Source organism: Alligator sinensis, unplaced genomic scaffold, assembly GCF_000455745.1.
Source record: "Alligator sinensis unplaced genomic scaffold, ASM45574v1 scaffold215_2, whole genome shotgun sequence".
Lineage (NCBI taxonomy): Eukaryota > Metazoa > Chordata > Crocodylia > Alligatoridae > Alligator > Alligator sinensis.
In genome coordinates this window covers 1238925-1250320 of record NW_005842400.1, presented here as the reverse complement: position 1 = coordinate 1250320, position 11396 = coordinate 1238925, and the positions used below count along the sequence as shown (strand labels likewise).

Sequence of the window (11396 nt, the reverse complement as noted above, 5' to 3'; positions counted from 1 at the left end):
CCCCCCCCAAGGTCATCGCACTTTTAAAGTGTGGCCCACGTGCAGCATTTTAGTGAGGGTTTTAACTCTGAAAAAAGTCTATGGTGCCTGACAACAGAGCTACATCTGTGTGTATACCCCAAATGTGCATTGCTTCACCTTAACATGTCTGAGTTTTTAATTATGCTTGATTGCAATTATCCCAACACCATCCCTATGAAATATTCTACCGTTAAAGACACACACTCTCAAACTTAGCTCTGTATAAACACAGTTTTGGCCTAGGACCATATATTAAAAAGCACAATTAACATTATTATATTGTTGTCTCTTTGTGCTTTGCTAACACTAGGCAACTTCAACCTCAAAGCCCACCATCACCCTCCACTCAAGAATGCGGCTTCTTATACCCAGATGAGTAGAAAACACTTTGCAGATGAAAAGCAGTTTGTCCTCACAACACCCAGAGAGGCACAGAAAGGTCTCCACTTTTTCCTGCTTGTAAGAGAAAAACAGAAAGAAGAGACTGACTTGAGGTGATGGAGCGAGTCAGTTTTGCAGGTGGGATTACAACTCAGACCTGTGCTTAGTCAATCACAGGCACCACAATTCATCATCAGTTTCAGCTGGAGCAGCTCCACAACTGCAGCAAGCTGCTGATCCTCTTCCCTTCCTCTCTGCCCAATAACCCTTTCCCCCACCCTGCTTAAGACTGCTTTCCTCCCACCTCAGACACATGGCTGGGCCAGCCCTGTCCCTGCCCCTTCCCCCTAGCTAGCTACCAGATGAAAGCTGAGTCAGGAATGGGCAGGAGGTTGTGTGGGGACCACATGTCTAGACAAAAAAGTGATATAGGATTTACACCAGATGAGATTCACCACCCAGCCCGATTCACTGCAGCCAGATGTCCTCCCCGCTTCCCAGAACAGTGACTCCCACCTGCCCATTCCAAAACAACAATGTTTCCATGTGCAAGTCCCTAGAGATTGGCTCCCTTTCCTGGAATCGGCCCAGACCCTCTCCAGCCCTTGGAAAGTCCTTGTCAAGTCACTTCTTTCCCATTTGACATTGGGTCAGATTTTGTTCACTCCAGGATAGCACATTGCAGAATGATTAGTACCTTTAACAGTGCATGAATGGAGGCTGGACCTGCAGAAATGCTACAAGACCTGTTTGGCCCAGGCTGGTGCCATCTATAAAAGGCATTTAGAGATGGGGAGGGAAAAATAGTTCCCCCATCTCCCTCCTCCAGACAGAATCTACTAGTCTGTCTCCTAGGCACCCCTGGACATCTATTTTGGATTTGACAAGCTCAGAAAGATGCAAAGGATTCTCATCCCCAGAGCATGTGAAAACTGACTGGAATGCATGAACCAAGGGCTGCATAGTCAAACGACTCTCCCAGTAACAAGTCTCCAGCTGTGGAAACCCTCCCTGCTCTTCCAGCCCACTGTTTCTCCAGTCGCCAGGAGAAGAATGCATTTCCTCCAGACACTGGAATGTCCAATCCCAAGCCTGCACATACAAATAAAGGCATTAAGTTGCTTGCTATTCCCGACCCACAAATGCACTGACACCTGGCTCCTCTGCCCTCAAAGTTACTAAGCTCTATGCATTAATGTAACTGAAAAGTCAACTGTTCACATTGAAAGTTCCCAGGGGGAACTGTTGCCCCACAGAAATCTGTCAAGGGGGGGGAAGTCTCAGGTGCCTCAAGCCAGAAGCCCTAGTACTCCAACTGTGGCTTTGATACTGACTCTCTCAACAAGTTAATCATTTCACCCTGCCGTGATGCAGAGAAACGAATGGCCAAATGGAGACAGTACTCCTAAGAGCTGCTGCATGGACCAATGTTCGCACAAAATGGAGGGGGAAGAAAGCCATGTAAGTGTCGTTCCCAGATTTATGAACATGCCACTTACCCTTTGAAAAGCAAACAACATCTAAACATACATCTTGATCATGTGCCTGACTCCAGAAGCAAAGGACTAAAGAGTTAGGACAATAGCAGGCAACTCAAACACCTATTTTGAATGCTTAGTCTCTCGGTAGTTCAGTTCAGACATGGCAGCCACAAAAAGAAAACAGTTGTTGACAGACAGTAGTTGGGACTATTTTATGCACGCTCAAGGTTCCAGTCCTGGTAGCATGCCATATTGAATAAGAATTGCACAGTCAGGTTATATATAAAGCTGGACCAAAATATGGCCAGCAAGGACCTACATGGCTGGCCAGGGCCAAATTAATGCATAGGCAAACTAGGCACATGCCTATGGCCCCGAGCTGCAGGGGGCCCTGGTCCTGCCCTCCATGTGGCAGCGTGAATGGCCCCATCTGCCTCCCTTCCCTTCCCCTCTGCCAGCACCACAGCAGCGGGGCTACTTCCTAGCAGCAGCTCCAAGCCCCACTGCCTGCAGTCAGCAGCACCGGGGTGGGGAAGGGGATCTTGGCCAATCTGGGGCCCACGAGTTTGTTTGCCTAGGGCCCACTAAAAAGAGTTAAAAATCTGGCCCTGAGGCTTGCCATATTTTTCAGATATAGCCGAGAACAGTAAAGCTACCTACACCCCATTATGCAGCACCCCCAACAAGTGAGGGCAATCCATATCTACTTTGCAGAGCAAGTTCTGCCTCTATAGTATCTGAAAAGCTTTTCCTGGGGACTCACAGGGATGTAAAGTCCTGCAGAAACAGATTGCTATAATGCGCTCTCTCCTTTATGATTCTGGAGAAAGGCATCTGATTGCAAACTGAGCACAGCACTGTGCATGCCATCTTCCTGAGTCTGCAGAGCGTGTGTGTGTTCCTGCTGGCCCGCCAGCCACAAGCTGAAGTTAAGAAGCTGAACACTTTTATTGCTGCTGTTCGACGTGCTGTGGGCAGCTACGAAACTTGCTCTGCAGCTGATACACCAAGTTGCAAGCAAAAGAAAGGAAATGAGGCATGGGAGAAATGGGCCCAATGTGAGAGGCTGCACAAAAAAGGAGAGACCTCATCTCCCTGCTCCTCACAGTAGTCAGATGCCTGAGCAAAGAGACCAGCCCCATATCCAGCTCAGTGAGGTTTGGAAGGAGAGTGGAACATTAGATATTTACTAGCCAGAGGCCAAGACAAACTGTCAAACAAACCCCTGATTTCCAGCTGCATCCAGGTAGCACCTTTCCCCAGCCTTGAAGTGGTAAGAACTGGGCATGTCACCAGGCACTAAATGCTGACCTGACTGGCAGAGCTCCATACCTACAGCCTGCTCTTCAGGTCTCTGCCTAAGAGGGTGGTTGCTTGGTATGGGGTTTTTTGTTGTTGTTGTTTAAGTCCTTGCAAATGCAATTCTTCAACATCCCAAAGTCTGAATGCCCCCACCCTTGGCAGAGACCAGTCCTACACCACTCATCCAGCCTACAGGGCTGGATGAGTTTAAACACCCTTACCATACAAAAATATATGATGCCTATACAAGTGCAGTGAGGCTGCACATAATTACAGCACATCAGAGTGGACTTGATTAATCAAGTCTGCTGTAGCGTGGTAATTACCATGCCCCAGCAGACTCCAGTGTCATGTGCATCAACATCTCCGCACTGAAAAAATGGCGATGGGGTGTTTTACCTAAAGCTCCTTCGACAAAGCTTTAGTTAAAGCGCTCCTGCTGCTACTTCTCAACATGAGGACCCCGATACATGTGATGCACCGGGTATTTTAATTAAAGCACCCTCCCACCCCCCAAGCATGTGCACAAACACCCCATAGCATGCAGTATGAACAAAAGACAGACTAGGATTGGGAGGAATGGAGGCAGACAGTATAGAAGTGACTAGCCCAAAGTTACCCAGCAACTCAGGGGCAGAACAAGGAACACAATCCCAGGCCCTCCAAGTCCCAGGCACCTTATGTACTGGGTCATGCTGCTTTTCAAGCACCATGGAGCAACTGCAGCCTGGAGATCAGAACAGAAGCCATTATGCAGGCTTCACTGTAACAGTTGCTCTCTTCCCTTACACTGATCTACACTGCCTGGGCACTCCCCTCAACATGATGAGTCATTCCCCACTCCCCGCCACAAAAAAATTTGTGCATGGGACAACAGGCTCACCAATTCCCAAGTGGGTGTTGATGGAGGCGTAGCGAGCTGTGCCAGTCAGGTTCTTGTTTTCCCGGTAGGGGATGTGCTGGTGGGTCCGGGCATCTCGGTATTTCTTGGCCAAGCCAAAATCAATGATGTACACTAGGTTGCCCTTCTTCCCAAGCCCCATGAGGAAGTTGTCTGGCTTCACATCCCGGTGGATGAAGTTCTTGGAATGAATGTACTCAATACGGCTGATCTGGAAGGGGGAGAAGACAAGAAGTGGAAAAGGGAGCTCATTAAGGTTGTTTCAATTACAATCCTCATCTTCAACAGCCTTATGAAAAGCAAGTAACCTGGCAAGCCTACCCAAAACAGGCAGGGGAGGTACATTCAAACTACTAGCTTCCTATCACTCTGAAGCAAAGGTCACAAGTCATAGCCAAGGGAACTTCTCCTCAACCCACTGGGACTGAGAGGTGGCAACAGAACATGAACCAAACAAAACTTCAAATCCTCCTAAGGAGGAGACAAGGGGAAGCTAGTTTGTAAGGAATATTATGTCCTAAAGGTCAGCCAACCTAGTAGTAAGAGACCAGGATATGGGGCACTTTTTTTTTTTTTTTTTTTTTGGAGGAGAGGCAGAGAAGGAAGAGAGGAGGAAGACAGATTCCCCACCTCTGTGTTCTTACACCGGCTTTGAAGCATCCAGTGCTGGCCACTGTGGGAGACTGGATACTGGATTATATGGGCAACTGATGTAATCCCCCTCCAATAAGCCCTAGGTTTTTATAAATGGTTTAACAGCCCCCCACCCGCCTCTTTAGGAGGAAAGTCCCTAGAAGCCATTTCAGCTCATGTCAAGCAGATGGGAAAGCCCAAAATACAAGAGCTTCAACAGCTACTAACTGGAGAGGGTGGGGAAGCAAGGGCAAGATATGCACAAATGCCTTTAAAAAGGAAACTCACCATCTGGTCAGCCAGCAACAACACGGTCTTGAGACTGAACTTGCGAGAACAGAAGTTGAAGAGATCCTCCAGGCTGGGCCCCAGAAGTTCCATCACCATCACATTATAGTCTCCCTCTGCCCCACACCACTTAATGGAGGGAATACCCACTGGAGAAAGAAAGGCAGATCACCATGAACCAGAGGCAGACAGAAGATAATTACAGTGACTCCCCAACCATCAGCAGCATCTCCTGGTGAGGAGGACACATCCAACACTAAGATACCTTGGCAGCACTTCCCTTTTCTCCTCTTAAGACCCGTGGAAACAATTTCTGCCTTTACCCCCGCTGGAAACAGCAACCTCCCTAGGCTCCTTCCTACATCTCACCTCCTCCCTGCATCATCTTGTAGAACTTGCTCTCAATGTGGAGCTGAGGGTGCTTCGTTTTGACACATTCTAACTTAATGGCCACCTCTTCACCCGTGGCAATATTAGCACCTGCAGAGAAAAAAGGGCAAAATAAAAGTTACACATGCTTTGAATTGCATTAAACACCTTATCATAAAAGCCAGTACCCTGGAATGCAACAGAACTGAGCTTCATAATTTTAGCTTTCATGTAAACACACAATCCAGCCCACATGTCTGCCCTCCCCCCCACCTTTTTTTTAGTTCTTGCATTTGCAAAGAAAGGCTTGCAAAGGCCAGCCAATGCAATCTCTGAGGGGGGAAAACTGTCCATTATCTCAATAAAGCAAGCTTAAAATTTTGCAATGAGAATTTTAGCTATATTGACAAAAGCAGTCAATAATGGTATAGTTAAGTGCAGCAATTCTTATCCCACAATCCCAAATTGGCCCCTCCATCCAGGAGACAAAAATCTCCACTTTCTCCTTCCTACTTCTCCAGTGTGGTTACCCTTTGTCAATATGGAAGTGTTTGTCATACCCAAAATTAGAACTATGAAGAAATACACTGGATGAAACACTGAAACAAAAACAGAGGCACTTAAAGTTCTGTGTATAGGTCCTGGCATATAATACCCTTCTCTAACTCAAACCCAAGCATACAGTGGAATACAAAGTACTAAAGGTTGCACAAAAACACTGAAGACAGGTAACACAAGGGATTTGCCTGTGCCTTGGAATATCCAACAGAAGTAATCCTGGAACATGCACATTAAATCAAAGTCGGGCTGGTGAGGAAAGAACGTTTATACAGCCCACTAGAAGCCAAGGGACTGGAAAAGACAGGGACAAAACAGTGAACTGGGGTGAGTCACAGAAGAAAATGCTGATCATCCAGCCAGTCTTGGTAGGTCAAGTCAATTCTTGCAAAAAGAACAACGGTTCCCAACCGGGAAGCTGTGACATGGGCATTACTGCCACGTTGGCAGCAGCAGCTAAGGAGAACTGTCCCACACACCTGTTTCTAGGAGTGGAGGAGGGGGGTCAGACCAGAAACGGTCGGAGGCAGGAGGGCATGATCATGCCACTTTAGGCTCAAATAACCCTAGTGCAGGCAGGATGTGCTTCCCTGCCACAGTCGCTTCCTAATCCAGCAGTGCACATGGTGCATACGGTCATCCCACCTGGCTGCAGTGGCAGCATCACCCAGTAGAGAGCCACCGAGGTGAAGCCAAAGCAGCACAACAACGATTCTCCACTGGGATGCCAAATTCAAAACATGGTACAGAGCGGTACCCTGAACCTAAAAAGGCTGAGAACCACCACTGTAAAAACTCAGCACACCAGCTTGGCCTCCTTGGCGAGGGACGCAGAAAGAAAATATTTGCGTCCCATTCATACCCACCCCACCACCCTCTATCCTTACCCCCTCCTCACCCCTTGTTAGAACCAAAAAGGCGAAAAGCAACACTCCGGTTTACTCTCCCATGCTGTCTCCAAAAAAGGAGATGGACCCAAAGTCCATTCCCTGTGGATACTTCCTGAAAACAACAAGACACCCTGTTCACAGAAAGATGTCACCTAGAGTCTACAGTGGCAAGTCTGCAACAGACAGGCTGGGAAGAATTTTTGGGGAAGGAACAAAAAATGATCGGGGACCTGGACAGACACTGATGTAAGCAGAAAGATCCAAAAAGCCAAAATGCAGAAGGGACCATGAAGAAGTGCAGGGAAGAAGAATGAGACATGGCAGCAATCTGCAAGTATTTGAAGGCTGTAAACAGCAACGAGGGAAAAAGAATTATTCAGACTGCTCCAAGGCAGGAGGAGGAGTAACAGGAAGAATATTATGAAATATTTTTACTCAGTACTGAGGGACAGAGCCATGTTGAGAGCAGGAGCCATTTAGCCAAGGGTCATATTTGGAGAGAGAGATAAATTCCATCTTTATATTACAGCCTGTGGGTCAGAGAGATATTTAGGACTATAATATATATCTCACACGCACTCGGTTTGCATATAGATGAAAGTTACGGCATGGCCCCTGAATAGTAACTAAGCTTTTAGTTAATTATTTGTTCGGTCCCTTATTCTCATTCTGCATTTCTCAGTGGGAAAGATACTTGCCTGTTAAGAACTGTAGGAATTTAGGACCCATACATAACTTCCTTCCCTCTCCTCCCTTCTCCCCGCCTTCCTGACACTCCTCTCAGCTTCTTGCAGCAATTCACAGTTCCTTTCCCTCTGTGGGTGTTGTTCCCATCCCAGTCCATCCACTCACACAATGAACAATATGCACAAATGTCTCAGAAATTTCATCATTTGGCTTTTGAGTAACAACCCCAAAGAGGTTGGGGGGGAAGAGGGACAGGGAGAAAAAAAGAGAAAAGGAATAGGTGAGTTCACATCTCCAGATCATTATTTCAGGCTGATGGCAGATTTGAAAAAGGAGGACAGTGCAGCCATTCCAAGCCTGTTTGTATGTGGGAGATTATCACTGCCAGCACGTAAGGTAGGAAATTTATTTATTTATTTATTTTAATAAAAGCCTGTAACCGTAGGATGTAAATCCCAGATGTGACAAACAATCCTAGCCTTTGGGTCCCATCTCCTGCAAAGTCCAATATAGGGGTGTCAGTTTCCCCTGGGAAGTAGAAGCAACCCCAGCTCTTGGGATGTTTTAGAAATAGACTAGTAGACAAAGCTTTAGGGAGCTATACCACAGGGATTAATCCAGTATTTATCAGAGTGACTAAACACAAAGCATTTGGTGAAAGCCCCATACGTTTCTTAAAAGCTCGCTCAGTGAACAAATCCTCGCTGTCACCCTATGGCTGCAAGTACATACTAAACTCAAGCCACAGAAACACACCCGGACAGGTTACGCGACTTGCTCAGAGCCACGCAGGCAGCAACAGGACACAGGTCAAGCATTCGGGAGGTTCTGGCCTTTCATCATGGCTTTCAACCCCAATTCTCTTTCACAACCCAGACTGGTAGAAGCTGGAAACAAGACACCTAACAATCCACCTCCTTCCCCAGAAGCTGCTCCTGGAGTTCAGGGCATGAGAAGACCGTTTCAGACACAAGTGCTGCAAGACTGTCTCAGCCACCTGAGACTTAAGCATTATCCACAATCCTCTAACACCCACCCCCAGCTGCTCTCCATTGTGGGGGCCATGTGAATACAGAATCCATTTGTCATGAGCTCTTTAAATGGGGCTCCAGGGACAGAGGGTTGTCACCTGCCAAACAGGAGACACTTTCCACAAGGAATCCATCCCTTTGAAGAGGTAGCAGTTCTGCCTGTCTAGCACAATAATCGGAAGGACAACAGCCATGTTCTTCCTTCTCCCCACGCCCTCCCCCTCTACCACTTTCTCCTTGCCAGCTTAGTGACGGAAGAAAGGGTAGCAGCTGAACAGATGGGAGAAGTCAGATAGGGCGAGAGAGAGTTAACAGCTGAGGAAACAAAGGGAAGGAGCTCCCCTCCCCAGCGAGGGAGGAGCATGCAACCAGGAACTGTCCAAACAGACACCACCAGTGTCCCAGCATGCTTTGCTTGCCAGACAATCCCCAGCTCACTCTCCTTTCTATGATTCCTCTCTGAAGCAATCCAGCCTCTCCACCACCACAAACAGCTGTGCTAATGCATCTGGCTTGCAATAACTCTTGCTATTCTAACCCTCAGATCCCCGTTTCAGCTCTGGCAAGGCACTGCACTGCTGACTGATCCAGCCAAAAGAGTAAAAAGAAGAAGCTCCTCCCCAACTGTTATTTGTCCAAGTTTCCACACCCTGAACTGCTGTTTACTGAGCCACTAACAGAACCATGGAAAACAGCAAAGGCCAACTACATTGTCTGGTCCCCCACTTGCCCTCTCTGGCCAAAGCAGGGTGGGTCTCTAGAGTTCCTTCCAAAAACACTGCAGATGGCCCGAAAGAGAGGGGTGAAGTCACCACCATTTGAAATCGGTTTGATGTGCATGTGTACGGGCTAAGCTCAGAGCAAAATTTCAACATTTCAACTCCCAAGAATGATCTGCAAGGAGCATTTCACATGGGTTAGAGAACACACTGCCTCAAGAAGGCCCAGCTGCTCAAATGGTGTTTTCATCTCATTTCTCCCTATGGCCTGAATGCTCAGAGAGGGAACTAATAGGCGACTGAGGCAGGTTCTGACAGGTTCTAGCAAACAAGTCACTCTTCACAGAGAGGATGGGTAATGGGAGTGTCAGCTTCCTCCACACACCCCACCACACAGCATGCCAGCTCCCCAGACTGAAAAGACCATACAGAGTCCAACAAGACCAGCTAACACAGGTTCAAAAACACTGGCCTGCAGCTCAGTGAGTTTTTCCATCGCATTAAAATTTCTCACTTGAGCCAAGTATTTTAAAAAACACGCCCTTTTTGCCTACCAAGACTTGGAGCCTTGTAGGCCTCAATTTGCCTTGTTACATAAAACTTGACAAAGCATGCACAGACCAGCCCAATCAGAACCCCTTTACACAGGTGTAAGGGACCAGGTAAGTTGTCAAGAGGTAAGTAATTAGGACCCTTACCTTTCTGAAATGTGGGCCTCCCCACATGCATATTCCAGATCCAGATCAGGAGGATAACACCACTTACCAACCTCATTGGGTGCTGCAATGCTTAAATCACATGAAGCAATTTGAAAGCAAAAATTGCTACATTAGTGCTAAAGTTATTACCCGCTGTTTTTTTACTTCACTTTTCTACGAGCATTGACATCCAAGTTGACAGCCAGCTAAAGGACCATAAGACAAATGATACATGGCAACAAGCGTAGGCGGTGTTGGGTGGGGGGTGTTATGGAATAGAAAACCTCAGTCCGCTTCTATTTATCGTCTTTATCAGTGATCTGGGCAAAGAACGCAGATAGCCCATTAGCAACATTCATGAAGGATATTAAAATCAAGAGGAGCTACAAACACCCATGAGGACAAAGAAATAAAAATAGAGATTTGATGATTAGAAATATGGGTGGGAAATAAAGTGAGTCCTGTTTAGATTAGGTTTCCAAGATAAGATATTAAATGGGAGAAACTGGGGAGCAACAGGGCCGAGCAAAACCTTGTAACGACAGTTGCCAGGAAGTTACAGATGAGTTTGCAATGCAAGCTGGGGGTGGTGGAGGCAGGAGAAGCTCCAAGGCAATCTATGCAGCGGCATCACATTACAGATCACTCACGAGGACAGCCCTTTGCTACCCCACACTGGCACAACCACACCTAGAAGACTGCATTGGCTTCTGGACAACTCAGCAGGTTGACAAAATGGAGGAAATTCATAGAACAATAACAAAAACAATGAGAGGCTAAGCAGCCTGGTTTATGAAGAAAGAGACAAATACATGTCATTACTTGGTTAAATGACAATGAGGGGGAAACAGGAGATAAGCATCTAAGCCTTAGATTCTAAGGGGTGCAAACACTAAGGAGGGAGGGTGACCACTCAGGGTGACTGAGGAGCTGTAGCTAGAAGTACTGGTGACAACTGGATAAAAAAAATAAAGTGTACTACCATTAGGAAATTATTTCCTGTCAAAGTGGCTCACAGAACACCGAATAATCACTTGAGCAAAGTCCCATATTTTGGGCCACTAAAAATGGCAGCAGATAAAGCACATGTTCTAAGGGGCTTCATCCCCTCCTTGGAAAGAGATGGACAAGCTGGGACTAGTATGTACTAGAAGCATTCTCCCCCTGCTTCTCCAAGGGACAACCCAACAGGAATCCCAATGAGAGGGTTATGCTCCTCCCCATAACCCCTGCAACTACTCTGAGCTCAGGTCACCCCAGCTGGTAATCCAAGTTAGAGAGAGGTAGTTAGCCATGTTAGTCTGAAGTCAGTCAGACGGCAAAAATTATATACATCTTCCTTCTCGGCATGGGACCAGAAAACCTCCAAGGGAGATTTCACTGGGTCTGCCCCTCCATCCTGGGGAAGGGTGGTGTAACAGACCCCCTGACCTAGCT

General features: G+C 47.1%; 1 protein-coding gene across 3 annotated transcripts in view; it reads right to left on the bottom strand.

Annotated features, from left to right (window-relative positions):
* CSNK1E (casein kinase 1 epsilon) overlaps nt 1–11396 on the bottom strand; it is a 25420-nt gene that overhangs the window by 9721 nt on the left and 4303 nt on the right. For all 3 annotated transcript variants that reach the window (XM_006029854.3, XM_006029853.3, XM_025211330.1), the window contains exons 3-5: nt 5377–5487; nt 5008–5156; nt 4069–4297 (exon numbers count right to left, since the gene is read on the bottom strand). In XM_006029854.3, the coding sequence (XP_006029916.1) occupies nt 4069–4297; nt 5008–5156; nt 5377–5487 (489 nt within the window). The remainder of the gene's footprint in view (nt 1–4068; nt 4298–5007; nt 5157–5376; nt 5488–11396) is intronic.